Source organism: Octopus bimaculoides, chromosome 24 (assembly GCF_001194135.2).
Source record: "Octopus bimaculoides isolate UCB-OBI-ISO-001 chromosome 24, ASM119413v2, whole genome shotgun sequence".
In the NCBI taxonomy this organism is placed as follows: Eukaryota; Metazoa; Mollusca; class Cephalopoda; order Octopoda; family Octopodidae; genus Octopus; species Octopus bimaculoides.
The window spans coordinates 19,619,071-19,638,787 of NC_069004.1; the positions used below are offsets into that span (position 1 = coordinate 19,619,071).

The following is a 19,717-nucleotide window of genomic DNA, read 5'->3' on the forward strand; positions in this document are numbered from 1 at the left end:
TACTCTTTCAGTAAGAAGGGAAAACAGTGTCTGCTTCTTTATATGACCTCCTAGACTGGTGAGTGATCCTCAATTATATTTTAGTGAAAATATTTTGGTGAATGTGAAGCAGTTAGACTTCTTGTAGCCCACAAGACTTCCTGAATGCCATTCCCAACCACATGGTTCCAGGTTTAGTCCCATTACATGGCACTTGGGGGCAAGTGTCCTCAACTATAGCTCTGGACTGACCAGAGCCTTGTGAATGTGTTTGGTAGATGGAACCTGAAAGGCCTGTCGTATTTATATGTGTGTGTCTGTGTGTCTCTCCCCAACCCCGTTTAACAACCGGTGTTGGCATGTTTACATCCCTGTAACTTATAAGTATCAGGCTTTAAGAAAGTAAAAGTACTAGAGTTTATTCATTTGACTAAAACTTCTTCAAGGTGGTGCCTCAGCATGGCCGCACTCAAATGACTGAAACAAGTAAATGATAAAAGATAAAAGATCAATTTTGTTTAGTAGTGTGACCTGTGTGACGATGAGCCATGTTTCATACAACCCACTTTGGCACTCTGATGAAACCATAACGTTAATCATTTGTAGATTGCTTTTGCTTTATATTGAACCTTCACAAGAGAGATTAATGACATTGTCATTATGTAGAAAAACTAAAGGCAGCAGGGAACCCTGCATATGGGTTTATTCAGCTCAATTGATCGACTAGTCCCCTCGACCAAAATTTCAGGCCTTGTGCCTATATTAGAAAGGATTATTATTATTATTATTTCTCCTAATTTGTGATTAAGACTTGTGTTGCAGATGCTATTTGCAGTGAATTCATCACTACAGTGTAACACGTGCTAGTTGTCAGGTAGGCAGCTTTAGGCTAGATTAAGTGCCATGCTTGGTGGAGATAATATAATACCAACACCTGTGACATAAAGTATTGAAAATATTATCATAGGCCAGCATGAAGTCACATTTTTTGTTTTTTATATAAGGGACAGCCGGCATTAATTTCAACTTGTTTAAATGTCTAGGTGACTCTAAGTTTTAATTTGCACTTTTTTCTTCCTGTTGCATATCCTTGCTCTGGTGGCATGCAAAGAAATCAATGTTACATATTGAAGAAAACTGTTATAAATATAAGGCTAGATGTCTTAGTAAGGCTTACAACGCTTTTGATTTCATATCGTTTTAACTTTCCCCACAACTCTTAAAACCAGAGACCACCAACATAAGATAAGCATCTATTATCCCACATTTACACCCCCACCATTTCAATTTACAATTCATAAGTTTTAAGTTTGGAGAATTTTTCAATTTTTAATTGTTTGGAGAATACACAGAAGACTGTGCGCTTTGAGTATTTCAGCAAACAATAAACTTGGATTATTTTGACATTTTGTCTTTTGGAAATGAAGAATATTAATGATGCTATACCGAAGAAGATCAATCATTTTTTTCAAAATACATAAGGAATAAAATTATACTTTAAAATATCTGAATTTCAAAAGACAATCCATGCCAGCATGCAAAACAAAAGTTAAATGATGGTATCATTATTAAGGTAGTGAGCTGGCAGAATCTTTAGCAAGCTAGGCAAAGTGCTTGGCATCATTTCGCCTGTCCTTATATTCTGAGTTTAAATTCTGCTGAGTCAATAAATTAAGTACCAGTGAAGTCAATGAAATTGATTAATCCCCTCCCCACAAAATTTAGTGCCATGTGCCTTTAGTAGAAAGAAATATTATTACACCAGGCAAAATGCTTAGCGGTACTATTATATTGATGATGATGAAAGAGAGAAAGAAAGAAAGTTTAATGTATATCAGAATAAACATTCTCATTCATTTGTGACTTTACTTTTTGCCCCCATTGGCTCCTAAGAAAATTCATAGTGTAAGTACTTAGTGTCCTGCTATAACACTGGAAGATAAACTGGCTGTGATAAAATGCCATGAAAAGGGTGAAAAAGTGGTAGCAGTTGCACGATCTTTTGGGATGAGTTGGATAACTGTATCAGTGATTGTACATAATAAGGACAAGATTTTAGCATATATCAAACATATCAAACCATGTATTATTGAAAATGTATTCGTAAATAAAGTACAGAACTGGGAATGGTTATTATCATTGGTTTAGCCTAGAGACAAGTAAATTTGTCCTAGCCTAGCCACAAGTTAATTCGACTTAGTTGTTTTTCAACTTATGTTGTTTCCTAGAACCAATTAACGATGTAGGGTGAGGTATGGCTGTACTTGTGTATGAGTTTGTCTCTCCTTGTTGGCTGTGAAAATGCTGTCTTTTAGTTGTTGGTTCCATATCAGGTATACTTTCCAGAAATATTGATCAAAATATTTCTAGTCATGGCTGTCTTTTCTTCTGGGACTATGCATATGTAGAATGTATGTGTTCTTTTTTTTTTTACTTTGGCTTATCTTTTACTTGCTTCTGTCATTAAACTTCGGTCATACTGGGGCACCACCTTGAAAAATTATAGTTGAATGAATCAACCACAGTACTTCTTTTTTTTTTTTAAAGCCTTGTACTTGTTCTATCAGTTGTTTTTGCCAAAAACCATTAAGCTACAGGGATGTAAATACCAACACCAGTTGTCAAGCATTGGTGAGGGACTGACACACATGCACACACACATACACACACGATAGGCTTCTTTCAGTTTCCACCTACCAAAGACACTTTCCCCAGGTTCCACACAATGAGACTGAACCCGAAACCATATGGTTGGGAAGCAAATTTCTTACCACACAGTTACACCTGAATATTTGGTTGTTATTTCAATCATGTCAAGTTACCACATGGAAGCTAGCTTGTTGGTGTGTTACTGGATTAGAAGACTTGGCAGAGTGCAGGGCAAAATAGTTTATTTATTTACATTCCTTCAGGTTTTGACTTCAAATCTCATTGTCAAATTACTGGAGTTCATTACATCAGCTATGTTGTTCTTCCAGAATAGCCTGACCTTGTTGCCTCAGTAACAAATAGACTCTAAAAAAAAAATCCCATCTCCAACTGTGTTAGTTTAAGTATTATGACAGTTGCCAACAACAGTTTGTCACTTATTGTGGAATGGTGCCATATTTTGTAATTTGTGCTATTATGATGGAATAATATGTATGTGTGGTAGAGGGGGAGAAAATACATTAGTGCAAGATGGAATTCTTGGAGGGCTGATTCAAATGACCCAGTTTCCAATCCCAGTTTAGCACCCTTTTCCACTTTTCTCAATGACATATTTGACCCAGATTACACTAGTTTTTGCCAAAGGTGATTGGTTAGAAGATGCTGGATGGAAAACTGTCCTTAGTTCCCAGTAGATAAATACTTGTTGCTCAATTTGAATAGTGGTTCTTAATCCTTTTAGCACAATGTTTCCAAACCTATTTTCCTCCCAAGCCCCACTATAACTTTCCAGAAAAACGCAGTTTGCCCCCACTGCTGGCTGGTAAAAAAAAACCCAATTTATTTTTGATATTTTATAACATTTGAATAGCATTGTACTGTAGCAGTCTTCATACAGTATGTTTGACTGGAGGGATTGGTCTGGCCAGGCCGAATATAGGTGGAGTATGTTTATTGTGGTAAAAAGATTTTCGCAATTCCATGTCTCACTAAAAAAAACAAAAAAAACACACCATGTACTACCTCAATTTTTCTTGACCCCACTAGTGGGACATATGCCCTGTGTTGGGAATTACTACTTGGGCATTCAAAGCAGTTCTAACCTCTCACACCTACCCTACAATGTTATTTTAAAAGTAAACAACCACATCATTGAAATGTTGAAGCTACAAGATAATGCATGACTAATTCAAAACAATTAGAATGAATAAGCATTACATTGGACAAAATAATCTGAATGCTAACGGATTAACCTGAGCCTCCAACACCCAACCATGCCACTATTCTTTGTGGTAGTGATGGGTGTTGCGGCCTCAAAAAGCGCAATCTTGAGTGTTGGAAGGGAGTGGAGAGTGCGCATAATTTTTCTTAGAAATAAAGTATTTAAAGCAGGGGTTCTCAGCCATTTTTTATCTATGGACCCCTTTGATTACTATTTGATTCTGGTGGACCCCAACAGCCATTTGATGTTTAAAAACTAATTTTATAGATACTTCTTTTAAAATTCCTACTTTGTTTTTTTTTCCTTTTACATATTGACTTCTGTAGGTTGAACAGAGAAAGAAACCTAACACATGCTTTTAAGGCAATATTTTTTCAGGGGCCCTTAAAATACTATTGTAGATCCCCAATTTACTATTTTGTTGCTTGGACCCCCAAAAATCTTAGATGAACCCCAATTGAGAACCACTGATTTAATGCATAAAGAATGCCTGCAGTTTAAACCCCCATCCAAAATCTTTGCCAGAATTAGAATTAGAATGTATTGTGTTATCAGTGAGCAAAAACACAACTGGTGCTGTGCCCCAAGTTTGGATATATAATTACATTATATGTCTTCTGTTTCGTTAGTCATTTTGTTACTATATTTTGTTACTACCTATGTTTCAATTGATTTTGGAAATAATAATGAATTTAATAAAATAACTTTAACTTTAAGAGTTCTTCAAGGCAGTGCCCCAGCATGGCCACAATCTAATGACTGAAACAAGTAAAAGAATAAAAGAATAGGAGTACTAATAGGCACAAATATCTAAAAGGAGACACATGTTAGATTGGCTACAATAACATATGGATAATAAATCACTGAGTAAAATTTAACTTCTGTTTGATTAAAATTATCTCCTGGCAGGGAAAGTGTCTCAATATTCCAGCTCACTTTATATGTGAAGCAGGTGTTTCTAAAATACCGTAAGTGAAATGGAGACACTGGACTACAAAAAAGTTGGGGAACACTGATTTGTAAGGCTCTGAGAAAGTTGGGCTCATGTAGTATTATTGTTAAGAAACATGGAAATATGCTGTTTGTTACCAAACTCCTGCAACTCATTACTGCTTGTGTGTATGTGTGTGAGACTGATGTTAAATAGGAGTGTTATTGCTTAGTCCCAATATTGATTGAGCAGACCTATGATCAAAGGTGTTCCAGTCTGTCCTTTCTAACCAAGTAGAATGTGATTTGAAGAAGATTTGGCTGTTGTTTCTAGCAGATTGAGCAGGCACTTAGAAGCTACTTGTTGCTTTGTAGTAATGATTTTTGATACGATTGACATTGAAGTCTTGAAGCTATAAAATAACACATGATAAATTCAAAAGAACATGGATAAATAAGCATTTAGCAGAGTAATCCGAATGCTAAAGGTTTTTGATATGATTTGTCTCCATGCATCCTTATTTATATGTCTATACTAAATAATTAAAATATGTTTCTTTTTTTGTTGTAGGGTACATAATGTTGTAGAAGCATCAGTTAGCAGTCCAGCTGCTGGAATCATGTTTTCAGTGCGTATAGTCACTGCTGACTACTATGTCTCAAACCCTGTTGCTGGCCTGGATGCAAAACTTTCATCGTCGGTTCAAGTTCCAGTTATCCGTATATTTGGATCCACACCAGCTGGTAAGCAATGTTTGCCCTTTTTCTCTTGAAAACTGTTGCTGACAATTGAACTCTTTACACAAGAACATTTCTTCAAGTAAACTAGTTTTTACTTGTTCTCCCACCTAAACCATTTTCCCTTCTTTCAACCCTCTTGTCCGTGCCCTTGCATTCTAAATCCTAGATCAACCTTGATCGGTGTTTTAGCTGTTGCCATCTGTTTCCTGCTTTATTTCCTTCCAAATATAGCGTATCTAGGATAACATTTAATCCAAAATGTTCATTTATGAAGACGAGTGTATTTTGAGGGAGCAGTGGTTCTCAACCAGGGTTCCTATGGCCCTTGAGGGTCCATATAAGATTTTGTTAGATTTGTGCCATAAACTGCTTTTACATTTACGACGTACAGAATATTTTAACGAACTTTTTATATGATTCTTGATATGTAATAATAAAAATATAATAGGATTTTTTTAAAAACATTGAATGGTATCCTCCTTGTTTTTTTTTTTTCATTTTTATTCTTTTACTTGTTTCAGTCATTAGACTGTGGCCATGCTGGGCACTGTCTTGATGAGTTTTTACCCAAATGAATTTGCCCCAGTATTTAATTTTTAAAATGTGGTATTTATTCTATCAGTCAATTTTGCTGAACTGCTAAGTTACAGTGGCATAAACACACCAACACCAGTTGTCAGGCAGTGGCGAGGGGAACACAAAACACACACACACACATATAATGGACTTCTTTCAGTTTCTGCCTGCCAGATCCACTCACAAGACTTTGGTCAGCCAGAGGCTATAGTAGAAGACACTTGTCCAAGATGCCACGCAGTAGGACTTGAACCCGAAGCCATGTGGTTGGGTGCAAGCCCCTTACCATACAGTGCTACTCTGGGAAAATGTGTTTCTTACCTACAGGAAAGTATATTTCAGAGTGATGGGACCTTCAGCTTGTCTCTTCTATTATAGCCCTGGGCCAAACAATTCCTTGTGAGTGAATTTGGTACGTGTAAGCTGTGTGGAGACCTGTTGCGTGCACCTGTATGTGTCTGTCTTTGAATTTGTGTATGTCTCCTTCACCATTTCACACCAGTATTGGTTTATTTACATTCCTATAACTTAAAAATTTTAGCAAAAGAAACTGATAAAATAAGTACGAAACTTAGGAAACAAAAGAATTATTGGGGTCAGTTTCTTTGACTAAGCCCTTCAAAGTAGTGCTCCAGCATGGCACAGTCCACTGATTGAAACAAGTAAAAGATAACAGATAAGTTATATTCTATGAAGAAGCTGATTTATGGAAGAATTGATATAAAATAATGCTCACACCAACATATCCTGCCATGTGATAACTTCAGTTAACCCTGTCATGTAATAGCTTCAGTTAGTGCAATCCTTTTTTTACTAACCTTATTTTAGTTTCTTGTTAAATGATGCCACAGGTGGTATTAAATACCTTAGGTTTGTCAACTTAACTTGCAATGTTTATCTGACATTAAATGAATAATTTTGAAAATAGGACACGTATTTTGTCAACTGACTGGATTTTGTACAGAGGTCATTGACTTGTTTTCACTAAGAAACATATTTTGCGTGTTCGCGTGTGTGAGAGATTCGAATTAATATCAATCCCTGCCATCGTTACTCAACTGTTTCATTCTTATTTTTTCCCAGTGGCAGAAAAAAAATGGCCTTGGCACAATTTGAAAATCAATGCATAAAATAGATGTAATGAAAACGTATCTTTTAACTTTTTACTCGTTTCAGTCATTAGACTGCAGTCATGCTATAGCACTGCCTTGAAAGATTTAGTCAAACAAACTGACCCAAGGATTAAAAAAATTTTTGTTCCATTAGTCTCTTTTGCTAGACTGCTAAATTACAGGGATGTTAACAAACCAACACTGGTTGTCAAGCAGTGGTGGTGATCAAACACAGGTACATTAGTAATGGGCTTCTTTCAGTTTCCATCTATTAAATCTTCTCACAAGGCATTGTTTGACCCAAGCCTACAGTAGATACTCGCTGAAGGGACCATGCACTAAGACTGAACTGAAAACCATATGACGCAAACTTGTTAACCACACAGCTATGCTTGCATGTGTATTGAGGTTTTTCAAATGGGAATTTGGTTTTTGCTATAAATCTCTATCACCATAGAAGTGTTGTGTGACAAACATGCCAAATTGTTGGGTATCAGACAAAATGCCTGCAATACTTTCCTTATGCTAACAATTCTGCCAGCTCGCTGGCAGAATTGTTAGCACACCGGGCAAAATGCTTAGGAGAATTTCGTCCATCCTTATGTTCTGAGTTCTAAATCTGGTGGGGGTTAACTTTTCCTTTCATATTTTTGAGGTCAGTAAAATAACTATCATTCAAGCACTGGGATTGATGTAATCAACTTTCAAACCTTCCCAGAAACTTCTGGCCTTGTATCAAAATTTAAAGCGAATATTTGGTGATGAAGCTTTACTTTCTGAGGTCAACTCTGTCTGTCATCTTTCGGGGGAGTTTGATGAAATAATGTACTGTCTAGAATTGGAGTTGACTTTAATATTCTTATAAATCATCTGGAATTATAATGGTAAAGATTGTGATTTACTCTTTCATCCTTTAGCATTCAGAATACTTTGTCAACGATAATGCTTATTTATTCACATTGTGTTTTAAGTTTATCATTTATTATCTGTTAGCTTCAAGAGTTTGACTGTGATAGTGTATTATTAGAATGACATTGTAGGGTACATGTGAAAGGCAAGATCTGTCTAGTCTGAACATAAAGCAGGTAGAATATTTGGGCTAGATATGGCTGGTTTCAATGCTAAAAGGTTAACTCTTGATATCAACCTGCCTGAGATCACCTCAGGTTCTATGACAAACTTTACTGTTTTAAAGTGGTCTAAATTACAATCTTCCATCAAAATGTCATGTTAATTTGTTCCAGACCTCAGCTTAATAATGATAAAGGTATTTTACTAAATTCTTCATTATTTTAAAAATTAATTGAAACAAAGGCAGCATGTGCTGACAGAAATATGGTAACAAAAGAGTTAAGTGTCATTACATATTCATTTAACCCTTTATCATTCAGATCACTCTGTCATATGTATTGCTTATTTATTCATATTGTTTTCATTAATCATGTATTATCTTGTAGCTTCAGGGTTTTGATGATGTGATTGTATATTTTTAGAATGACATTGTAGGGTAGGTGTGAGAGATAGGATCTGGCTGATTTGAGCATAAAACAGGTAGACTATTAGGGGCTGGATATGGTGGGTTTAAATGCTTAAAGAGTTAATGGTTTCATTCTTCAGACTGCAGATATGCCAGTGCACTATTTGCAAGGGCTTTTGTCAACTATATAGACCCAGTACTAAGTTGGGTTTTTATTTTATAGGTCTGTATAATAGGTGCAAACAACGCTTTTAAGATGTTGGTTAAGAAGCTCACTTTGTAACCATGTGGTTTTAGTTTGTCCCATTCCATGGTACTTAGGACAAGTGCCTTGTATTATAGACCCGAGCTGACCTATTTATCTTGAATGAATTTGGTTGATGGAAACTGTGTGGAAGCCTATTTTGTGTGTTTGTCTGCTCACTGATTGGGAATAGGTGTTGGTTTGTTTACATCCCCATAACTTAGTGGTTTGGCAAAAGAGATCAATAGAATAAGTACCAGACTTCAAAAAAATAAGTACTGGGGTCAATTTGTTTGACTAAACCCTGTATGGCTGCCATCCAATGATTGAGATGCGTAAAAGATTAAGTTGGTTAAGTTGGCCTTTTGGTGTAGAGAAGTGTAACTTGATAAGTTACTTTAGTCTGATGCACTGGTTTTACACAGGCTGATGAGACCTGCTACTGGGTACCATGTGAACCAGTACTACCTGTTTCCTGGTCTAGTCACTAAACTAGCCCCCACACTTGAGTAGCTCATTACTTGTGTGAGGAGGACTAAAAACAAGGCATGTCAAAGGCTGAATGAGAGCTCCTTGTGGGCCAATGGCCATCCAGTTGGGGGAAGGCAATGGTACACCACTCCAATATTTCTGCAAAAAAAAAAAAAAAACTCATGAGAAAGTCAGAAAGAAATAACACTATGGCTTCATTTGATGGGAAAACTTGTGCTTAGATTTCTGCTAAGCATGATGAAAACATGCATGCATACACATACACTTATGGCCTTCTACACAGCCTCTTTCAACCAAAATTTACTCTGAAAACATTGGTAAACTTCATAACTACCAGGCCATTTCTGAACCCATGTTATACTCATCTAAATTATTTTTCTTCCTGAAAAATATGAGAAAATATTTCTATTATACGTTGGGTAAACTTTTTAACGTCATACTGCTGTTTAAAAAAATTTTCTTTTTAATGTTTTTTACAATCTGCATTGATATCTTGGTTATTCCATCAATTTCTTGTTGTCATTGTTGTTTTTACTGTCATTTACTTCCTGAGGGTGGTGGATTAGCAGAATTGTTAAGCATTAGACAAAATGTCATGCAGTATTTGTTCTGGCTGTTTTACATTCTGAGTTCAAGTCCCACCAAGGTTGTCCCTTTCATCCATCTGACATTGTTAACCCTTTCATTAGCATATTTCTGTTGAAATACATTGTCTTTGTTTCAATTAATTTTGAAAATGATAAAAGTTTATTAAAATAACTTTGACAGTAACAACCTTTTAGTGACTTCTACTACAGCCTCGGGCCAACCAAAGCCTTGTGAGTAGATTTGGTAGGCAGAAACTGAAAGGATCACCTATATATACACACACACATATATGTGTGTGTTTATGTATCTTTGTATGTGTGTCTTAGTATCTGTGTTTGTTGACAACCAGTGTTGGTGTGTTTATGTCCCCATAACGTTTTGGTTCAGCAAATGAGACCAACAGAATATGTACCAGGCTTTAAAAAAATACTAAGTACTGGGGTTGATTCATTCAACTAAAATAATTCAAGGTGGTGCTCCAGCATAGCTGCAGTCTTATGACTGAAAGAAGTAAGATAAAAGTGAAAATTGATTATAGTTAAAAACATTCTTTTTTTTTTTCAACTCCCATTATCCAAGCATTTCAAACAGCCGTGTCACCTAAGATAATAGGGTTAGCTTTCACTCATTTCCCATATGTTGCCCAGTTCTTTCTTTCTTCTTCTTCTTATTATTTTCATTTGCTATTTTATATGTTGTAGTGGAAAATCTATTGTCTCACATACTTTTGCCTTCTTTTTCTCTGCTAATATCATTTCTCATCTGTGTGTCACTATTGTAATGCCAGCTTGCACTGAAAAATTCCTTGAGATTTTTCATAATAGTCATTTTCAGTACATTTCTAGCTGGTGGTAGTGATGGTGGTGGTGGTGGCACCAGTTCACCAACTTTAAATACAGATTTCTTATTTATCTCTCAGTATGCTATTTCCCTATTCTGCTGCATTTCTTCTGTACCATTGTATTATATACAAAGACAATGTAGTTGACAACAAACAGATTATCGGTGGTGTTGGTGGTGGGGCATACTTGATCTGTTAGAAATAGCACTCAAATCACCCTCTAATAACATGTGGTCTTCTTACAAAGAAAGGAAGAATGTCTGAAAGAAAAAAAAGCAGAGTGGGTGGATGGCCATGGTTGGAATTCCTTTAACCTAAACCTGCTTGATCATCTCTATATATGTTTGATGTTGTCTTGTTAGATTTTATTTTCATTTTGAAGAGACACAGTCATCATCATCGTCATTGTTGTTGTTTAATGTCCACTTTTCCATACTTGTATCAATTAGACATATTCTTTATGGTTCAGATGCCCTTTCTGTTGCCAACCCTCACCTGTTTCAAAGCAAGGTAATATTTCCCCCCTGGCTGGACATATTTTTCATGGAAGATAAGAAACAAACAACATAGCCTGTATGACATCAATGCTTGTTTACACCCACCACATAATATGAAACAAGGTGTGCATGCACACAACAGGTTTTTTTTGTTTTTATATCCCAAATCCACTCACATAACTTTGGTTGGTTTGGGGCTATAGTAGAAGACATTTTCCCTAGGTTCCACATTGTATGGCTGAACCTGAAAAGCTTGTCCTGCAACCCTTTGATCTCAGGTACAGCCATACAATGTGGAACCTAGGGAAAATGTCTGGATCCGTGGGGGTTCTAGGATTGGCCCAAGTTAGAAGTCCTGTATCAGGTGGTTCATAGCATCATTTATTTGTATACTATGTGTACTTATTTACCTCTTGTAATTTTGGTTTTTCTTGTTTGATTTCTGAGTAAAACATGCAGTCTTCATCTACCTTTGTAATACCAACTTCATCTGACGATAGTATGGCAAATGGGGGAAGAAATGTATTTATTCCAGCTCATTACATTCTGTATTCAAATTAAAGTGAGGTTAACTTTGCCGTTCATCTCTCTTGGGGGCAATTTAATGAGTGCCTCCCCACTCACGACCTGCTAATTTGCTGCTTTTGAGCCAATATTATTATTGCCGATGAAAATAGTATGGTAGATAAGATGGAAAGGACTGAGGACAAGACTTTTCTTCTCCACCCATGCCCTCATCAACTTTTTCAAATACCATTTCAAGAGGAGGATAAGAATGGAGAGAGAGGTGGGTAACCTTCAGTAAATTTGTTAAAAGATGGTGTGTATGTATGTGTGTTTGTGTACAACCATCATTATGGTAGTTGTGACAGTGTTGGATAAAATGCCCTGACTAGATGTTCTGGCTCTGTTTTGAGTTCAAATCCTACTGAGGTCAGTTTTGCATTGCAGTCACACTGAGCCATCTCTCTCTCTCTTTCTCTCTCTCTCTCTCTCTCTCTCTCTCTCTCTCTCTCTCTCTCTCATTATCAAATTTCACTGAGATGGTCTTTTTGAGAATCCATAGCTCAGCAGGCAAAGCTACTATACTTGCATCACTATGACTGTGGGCTCGAGTTTTACTTTAGATCTAGGCTCATAGAACTGGTTTCTGTGGCACATATACCCCCTCCTGCTGGACGGAATGCTGGTCCATCACAGGATTACTCATTTTTGTCAGCTAAGTAGACTCGAGCAATGTGAAATGAAATGTTTTGCCTAAGAATACAATGCATTGCCTGGTCCAGGTATCGAAACCACAATCTTATCATGAGTCCAACACCCTAACCACTAAGCTACGCATTTCTACCAAGCCTAACTATACAACAAACAACCTTTTCTCTGATCAGAAAATAAGGATGTAATGCAGTACATTAAAACTTGTTAAACTTTATTAACACAGATGTACAGTTGTAGAATAATAGTTTCGTTAAAATGTTTTCAATTTTGTTCCATGGTTAAAGTTGTTTACTTGTTGACGTTAGATAAGAAAACAATAGATAACAACTCTCAAGGAAGAAAATATGATAAGTGTATAACAAGGAATGTAACTGTCAGAGATGTTGTCTCTTCCAGGGCTGTGTATTCTATACTACCTATGTGATCTTTTACACCATCTGAAGAAGCATATGTCTGCAAAGAAAAATAAACTTTCAAAACAAATATATTTCGTTGTTCTCTATAAACCATCTTACAGTTTTCAAAACAACCTTGGAATTTCCACAGGTACTGCTAGTTGTCATAATTATTATTAAGGCAGTTGAAGGCAGCGAGCTGGCAGAATTGTAGCATGCCGGACAAAATGCTTTGTGGCATTTCGTCTGTCTTTAAGTTCTGAGTTCAAGTGCTGCCAAGGTTAACCTTGCCTTTCATTCTTTCAGAGTTGATAAAATAAGTACCAGTTGAACATTGGGTATGATGTAATTGACTTAACCTGTCCCTCTCCCTCAAATTATTGGCCTTGTGCCAAAATTTGAAACCATTATTAAGGCAGTGAGCTGGCAGAATTGCTTTGCAGCATTTCTTTGCATTCTTTCTGTTCTGAGTTCAAATTCTGCTGAGGTTGACATACCCTTTCATCCTTTCAGAGTCAATAAATTAAGTACCAGTCAAGCACTAGGGTCGATGTAATTAACTAGGGCCCCCTCTCCCAACATTTTGGACCTTTTTCCTATTGTAGAAAGGATTATTATTATTATTATTATAATTTCATTTACACACAACAAATTAGATTGCTGGAAAAATTCCTAACATCAGTCTACAACAAGTAACCTTTACTAAGTATCCTAGCTGTCCCAAATAATACTGTTTTCTGCAGCTGCACTAAAATAGGTTTTATGCCTATTTCCTCTATCCACCTGTTTAATTCTTTAGGAATAGTTCCTAATGCACCAAAACTATAGTAATACATTTTACCCTCACTTTCCATAGCCTCTGTAACTCCATGTTTAGATCCTGGTACTTTACTATTTTTTTCTATACCTTTGATATTGACTTTCTCATCTATTGTTATCATTATTAAGATGGTGAACTGGCAGGCTCATTAGCATGCTGGGCTAAATGCTTAGCAATATTTCATCTGTTGCTATGCTCTGAGTTCAGATTTGCTTTTCATCCTTTCGGGGTCAATTAAATAGGTATCAGTTATGCACTGGGGTCAATGTAATTGGCTAGTCCCCTCTAAATTTCAAGCTTATGCCTTAGTAGAAAGGATTATTATTATTAGGTGAGCTGGCAGAATCTTCAGCAGAATTAGTAGAGCATTGGATAAAATGCTTTGCAGCATTTTATTCTGGCTTCTACAAGATATCAAAAAGATAAATTCATTTAATAATGTAGTTAAGACTGTTGAATATTTTGATAAAGTTTGATTTTTTGAGGACTTAAAATTCCAAGATCAAATTTTGCTTTGGTCAGAATTGTTAAAAGAATAAAATAATGTTCATATACTCTGAAACATAAAGAATTTGGGAGTTCTATGAAGATCCAGTAGCATTTTGGTTTTCAATATTGAGAATATTATCACAATAACAGATATCAGGTGTGGAATTTGTTTTGAAAAATTTGAAAGAAATATCACCTTTATTCTATTTTAAAGTTTTCAAATTGAAAATTTAGTATGTTTGTGTAAATTATGTATCAATCAATATCATTGTTTTTTTTTTTTAAATGTTTAAAATTTTTTAAAAACTGGTATGGGTTTGACAAATCCTGGTCCATATCATCTTGTACATACAGCAAGTTAAAAGCAGCCAACTTGATTTGTATGTTTTGCAATATTGATGTGGATTTGGTGTGGGGGCAGTTTTATGCTATGGATACAGAGAGCTTGTTTTGCATGTAAGAACTAAAAAGCCCTCTCTACCCTGTATTGTTTCTTATTTGGAGTTACTACCCTCCTGCGATTATCATCATCAGCAGCATTATCATTTAACATCTGTTTTCCATGCTGGCATGGGTTGGATGGTTTGAAAGATACTGGTAAGGCCAGGAGCTGCACTAGGTTTTGACTAGGTTTCTACAGCTGGATGCCTTCCTAATGCCAGCCATGTTACTGTATTGGGTACTTTTTATATGGCACAAGCACCCACACTAATGCTTTTTACATGGCATCTTGATTATGGCTTGTGGAATTCATGTCTTGCTCTAGGTGTATGTGATTGATAGATAAATAGATAAGTATATACATGCATACACACACACACACACACACACACACACACACACACACACACACATGTGCCTGTGTATATAGGGTTTGTGTTATAGTTTAACCCTTTAGCATTCAGATTTCTTTGTCAAATGTAAAGCCCATTTACTCACATTTTTTTTTATTTGCATGTATTTATAGCTTTATTTGTTTCAAGATTCACCATTCCTAGAAACAATTACTTGACATTCCCAGTTTGTAAAGAAGCTATGTTGACATACAGAAACACCCACCCACACACAAACAACAAAAGAAAAAATGCGTATTATAATACAGTTCTGTATTTAAGAGATGAGGAATTATGTACATTATTTACATTTGACAGATATTTGTCCTCATCTTGTTTGTTGTTAACACAACTTTTCGGCTGATATATCCTCCAGCCTTCATCAGATGTCTTGAGGAAATTTCTAACCTGGGTTCTCAGTAAGCTGTGGCATGAGGAGATAATGGATAAATCGGGTATAGCTGATCATATATGGAAAAATGGAGACCACCTCCCCCTGTGGGATGAAGTTAAAATAATAGACAGAGAACACCACTGGAAAATATGAAAACTAAAAGAAGCAGCACATATTCTAGGACACAACAACCTCCTAAGCAAACCGAGTGCAGACATGAGTAGCATATGGAAACTGATATTAAGGAAGGATAAGAAAATATTAGATTTATTAGCCCTAAAATTCACTCCAAGTTTGATTCCAGGAAAAATACCTTAGGAATGAGAACCCAGGAATTTCCCCAAGACACCTGATGAAAGCTGGAGGGTATATCAGCTGAAATGTTGTGCTAACAACAAACAAGATGAGGACAAATATCCATCAGATGTAGATAATGTAAATAATGAACTATATTATAGTTATACATATAGTCTTTTTTTTTTAAATCTGTCTTGTGTTGTGCTGTGTTGACAGACTTACATTTAAAATTCCTGCTCTTTTAATCAAAACTTGTTAGTTGCTAAGGTGACAACACTACCTATTTAGCTATCTTTCACACACATACACATACACTATACTATCTCTCTCTGTATTTCTCTTTCAACAACTTTTTCTCCTCCCTTTCTTCACTCTCTCCCCAGATGTTATTTGAACGCTAGTTTAAAAATTACAATGGAACATTAACTGATATTATTTGCGTGATGCAATACGGAGTTTCACCTAACTGACTGAATAAGTCATTAAAGTGAAGCTTGAAGTCCCAGTTAACACAAACATGTCAAACATAATTTGATTGGACTCTCATTGTTTACATTAACTATATAAATATATATTGTAAGGGTGTGTGGCCTAGTGGTTTGGGTGTTGCACTCAAGATCACAAGGTCATGGTTTCAATTTCTGAACTGGTTGATATTTTGTGTTCTTGAGCAAAATACTTCCTCTCTCACATTACTCTGTGATCACTTTGACAGTTGGTACGTAGCACACTGAGCACCTGTTCGGGCAACATCAATTTGATGCAGGGAGGGATCTAATGTATAGCATATACATTTGATCACAATAAGCAAATTGTCTGAACTGTCTTTCTCAGACTAAGACAGACTACCATCATAAATATGCATTAAATATGAATGTTTTAATTAACAAATATATCATTAAAGGGAAATGAAGGAAATAATCTTCAAATTTCATTTATCTTTTACCTTGTTTCAGTCATTAGACTGTGGCATGCTGGGGCATTGCACTGAAGAACTTTTAGTCAAACTTATCAACCCCCAATACTTATTAAGTTTTTGTAAAGCCTGGTACTTATTCTATCACTCTTTTGTCAAACTGCTAAGTTATGAGGACATAAACACAACACCAGTTGTCAAGCGGTGGTGGAGGACAAACACATAGACAAACACACACACACACACACACACACACACACACACACACACACACACACACACACACAGGTACAGGTGTGGTTGCATGGTAGGAATCTTGCTTCCCAACCACATGGTTCTGGGTTCAGTCCCACTGCGCAGCACCTTGGGCGACTGTCTCCTACTATAGCATTGGGATGACCAAAGCCTTGTGGGTAGATTTGGTAGACGAAAACAGAGAGGCCCATTGTATATATGTATGTGTATATGTATATATGTGTGTCTGTTTGTCCCCCCACCATCACTTGACAACTGATGTTAGTGTGTTTATGTTCCCATAACTTAGCAGTTTGGCAAAAGAGACTGATAGAATAAGTACTAGGCTTACAAAGAATAAGTCCTGGGATCGATTTCTTTCACTAAAACCCTTTAACCCTTTAGCATTCAAATTACTCTGTCAAATGTAAAGCCTGTTTAATTACATTGTTTTAAATTAATTGTACAGCATCTTGTAACTCTGAGATTTTGATGTCTCTGCTTATTTTTAGAATGACTTTGTAAGGTAGGTGTGAGAGGTCAGAGCTGGCTGGTTTGAGTATAAAACAGGAAGACAATTTTGGCCTGATATGGCCTGTTTAAACACTAAAGGGTTAAGGTGGTGCTCCAGCATGGCCACAGTTAAATAACTGAAACAAGTAAAAGAATAAAAGTGTGTACACACACACACACACACACACACACACACACACACACACGATGGGCTTCTTTCAGTTTCTATCTACCAAATCCTCTCACAAGGCTTTGGTCAGCCCAAGGCCAATATTATTAGGATAGCAGAGTACTGGGCAAAATGCATTTTCAGTATTTTTTCCAACTCTTGACATTTTGGGTTCAAACCTAGCTATGGGCAACTTATATCTTTCAACCTTCTGTGGTTGATAAAATAGATTAACAGCCAAGTGCCAATAAATAAATCAACTATACCTCTCCCTTATATTTCAGGAAGTAAAGGAAATAATCATCAGATTCTATTTTTGATTTTAAAGTGTTTATGAATGTGTGTGTGTGTGGTTGGTGAGCGTGTGTGTGTGGTTGGTGAGCGTGTGCACTTGCATGTGCTAGATTTTAATTTTGTTTTTGGAACTACTCATCCTATAAAGATTTGTGTGAGTGTACAATATAATTATCCTACACAATGATATTTAATAATAATAATGATGATGATGATGATAAGAAGAAATAGTGTTTATTTAATAAAACTTCCTACCCCAGTTAATATTATTTTTTTGTTGCGCGCGCGTGTGTGTGTGTGTGTACTTGTTTTATATTCTGTAATAGGTTCATACTCTCTATGTTGATGATCTAATTTGCATTAAACTTAATTCTCACTCCTACTTCTTTGTCTCCTCCTCCTGCTCCTTGTCCCCCCTCCTCCACTCAACCAGATTTCTTGGACTGAATCCATTAAATGATAATGAGTTGGCACTAATGGCATTACCAAAGCACTTGGGCTAGGAATGATGCTGTCAAATTCTTCTTCTAGCACTCCATCCCTCCTTCCTTCCTTTTCTTTTCTTTCACAAGATTGTTTTCTTCTTAATTTCACTAATTTCATATTCTGAAGAGTCAAAATGGCCAAAGAAGAGAATTGAGAATTGTGTGCTACTCTATTGGATAGAACTGAGCTGTGTTCTCTATTTAAGGTTCTCTTCCAAAAACCCACCTGCTCCACATGATTGACAATAGAGCAGGTGAGAGAGAGAGAAAGAGAGAGAGAGGTGGTAAGGATGGACAAACAGCCTGGATGACCATCTTAGGATAGAAATTGTCTCATAGCAGAAGGAATAGATTTCATATTTGGTTATCTTCTATAATGAACCTTATTATAATTTTATGAATGCAGTGATGATAGTGATATGGTATAATATATTGTACAGTGCCATAGTAAATGCCTTACGTTACCAAATGAAAGTTTTCTGCAGTATGTTTTCAAATCTTCACTTTGGCCGTTCATTCTTGTCTGTTTGGTAAAACACCAGTCTCGTACCAGGATTAGTTTTATTGACTGTACTCTTTCTCTTAGGTTTTTTTCTTTCTTTTTTTCCCTGTAGGTTTAACGCCTCCATCACTATCACCACCACCACCACCACCACATTTTTTGGGTATCTCTAGATTTCTCTCTATTGCAAACATTTAACCCTTTAACATTCAAATCGCCCATATCCAGCCCAGGTATTCTACAACTCCACTGTAGCATTATTACAAATTTGTGCCCACCCAGAATATTCTGAAGCATCCTCAGGCACCAAACTCTGGCAACAGGTCTGTCTTGGGCTTACCCTGCAATGTTATTCAAAAACTACACAATGATATCACTGAAATCCCCAAAGCTTTGAAATAATACATGATTACTTCAAAGCAGTGAGAATGAATAAAGCATTACATTTGACAAAGTAATATAGGAATGCTAAAGGCTTCAAGCAAACCTTCACACTTTGCTATTCATGGATTTCCTGCAGATGTTTGCACTGGACATCAGTAAGTCTGCGAGAGCTTGCAGAGGTAATGGGCATTGCCCTCATTCCCTAATCAACAATTTATGGTCTTGTGCCAGTGAAAGAAATCAATATGAATATGTTGAGGCTGGTACAAGGTAGCAGTGCACTCTGAGGTTAATGGCTATTATATACAGCATTAAGTTTCTTTATTCTCGCTTTACAGTAATGTTTACATTGTTTATCATCCCTCTGGGTTTCATAAATAAAGTACCAGTATTAAGGTTGGTTTATCAACAGACCCCCCCCCCCCC

At 36.3% G+C, this 19,717-nt stretch overlaps 1 protein-coding gene across 1 annotated transcript in view; it reads left to right on the top strand.

Moving 5' to 3' along the window:
* Positions 1-19,717, top strand: part of LOC106878644 (DNA polymerase zeta catalytic subunit) — a 91,957-nt gene that overhangs the window by 17,600 nt on the left and 54,640 nt on the right. Inside the window, exon 2 of the mRNA XM_014927923.2 lies at positions 5,352-5,524. Coding sequence (XP_014783409.1) covers positions 5,401-5,524 — 124 coding nt within the window. The 5' untranslated portion in view covers positions 5,352-5,400. The remainder of the gene's footprint in view (positions 1-5,351; positions 5,525-19,717) is intronic.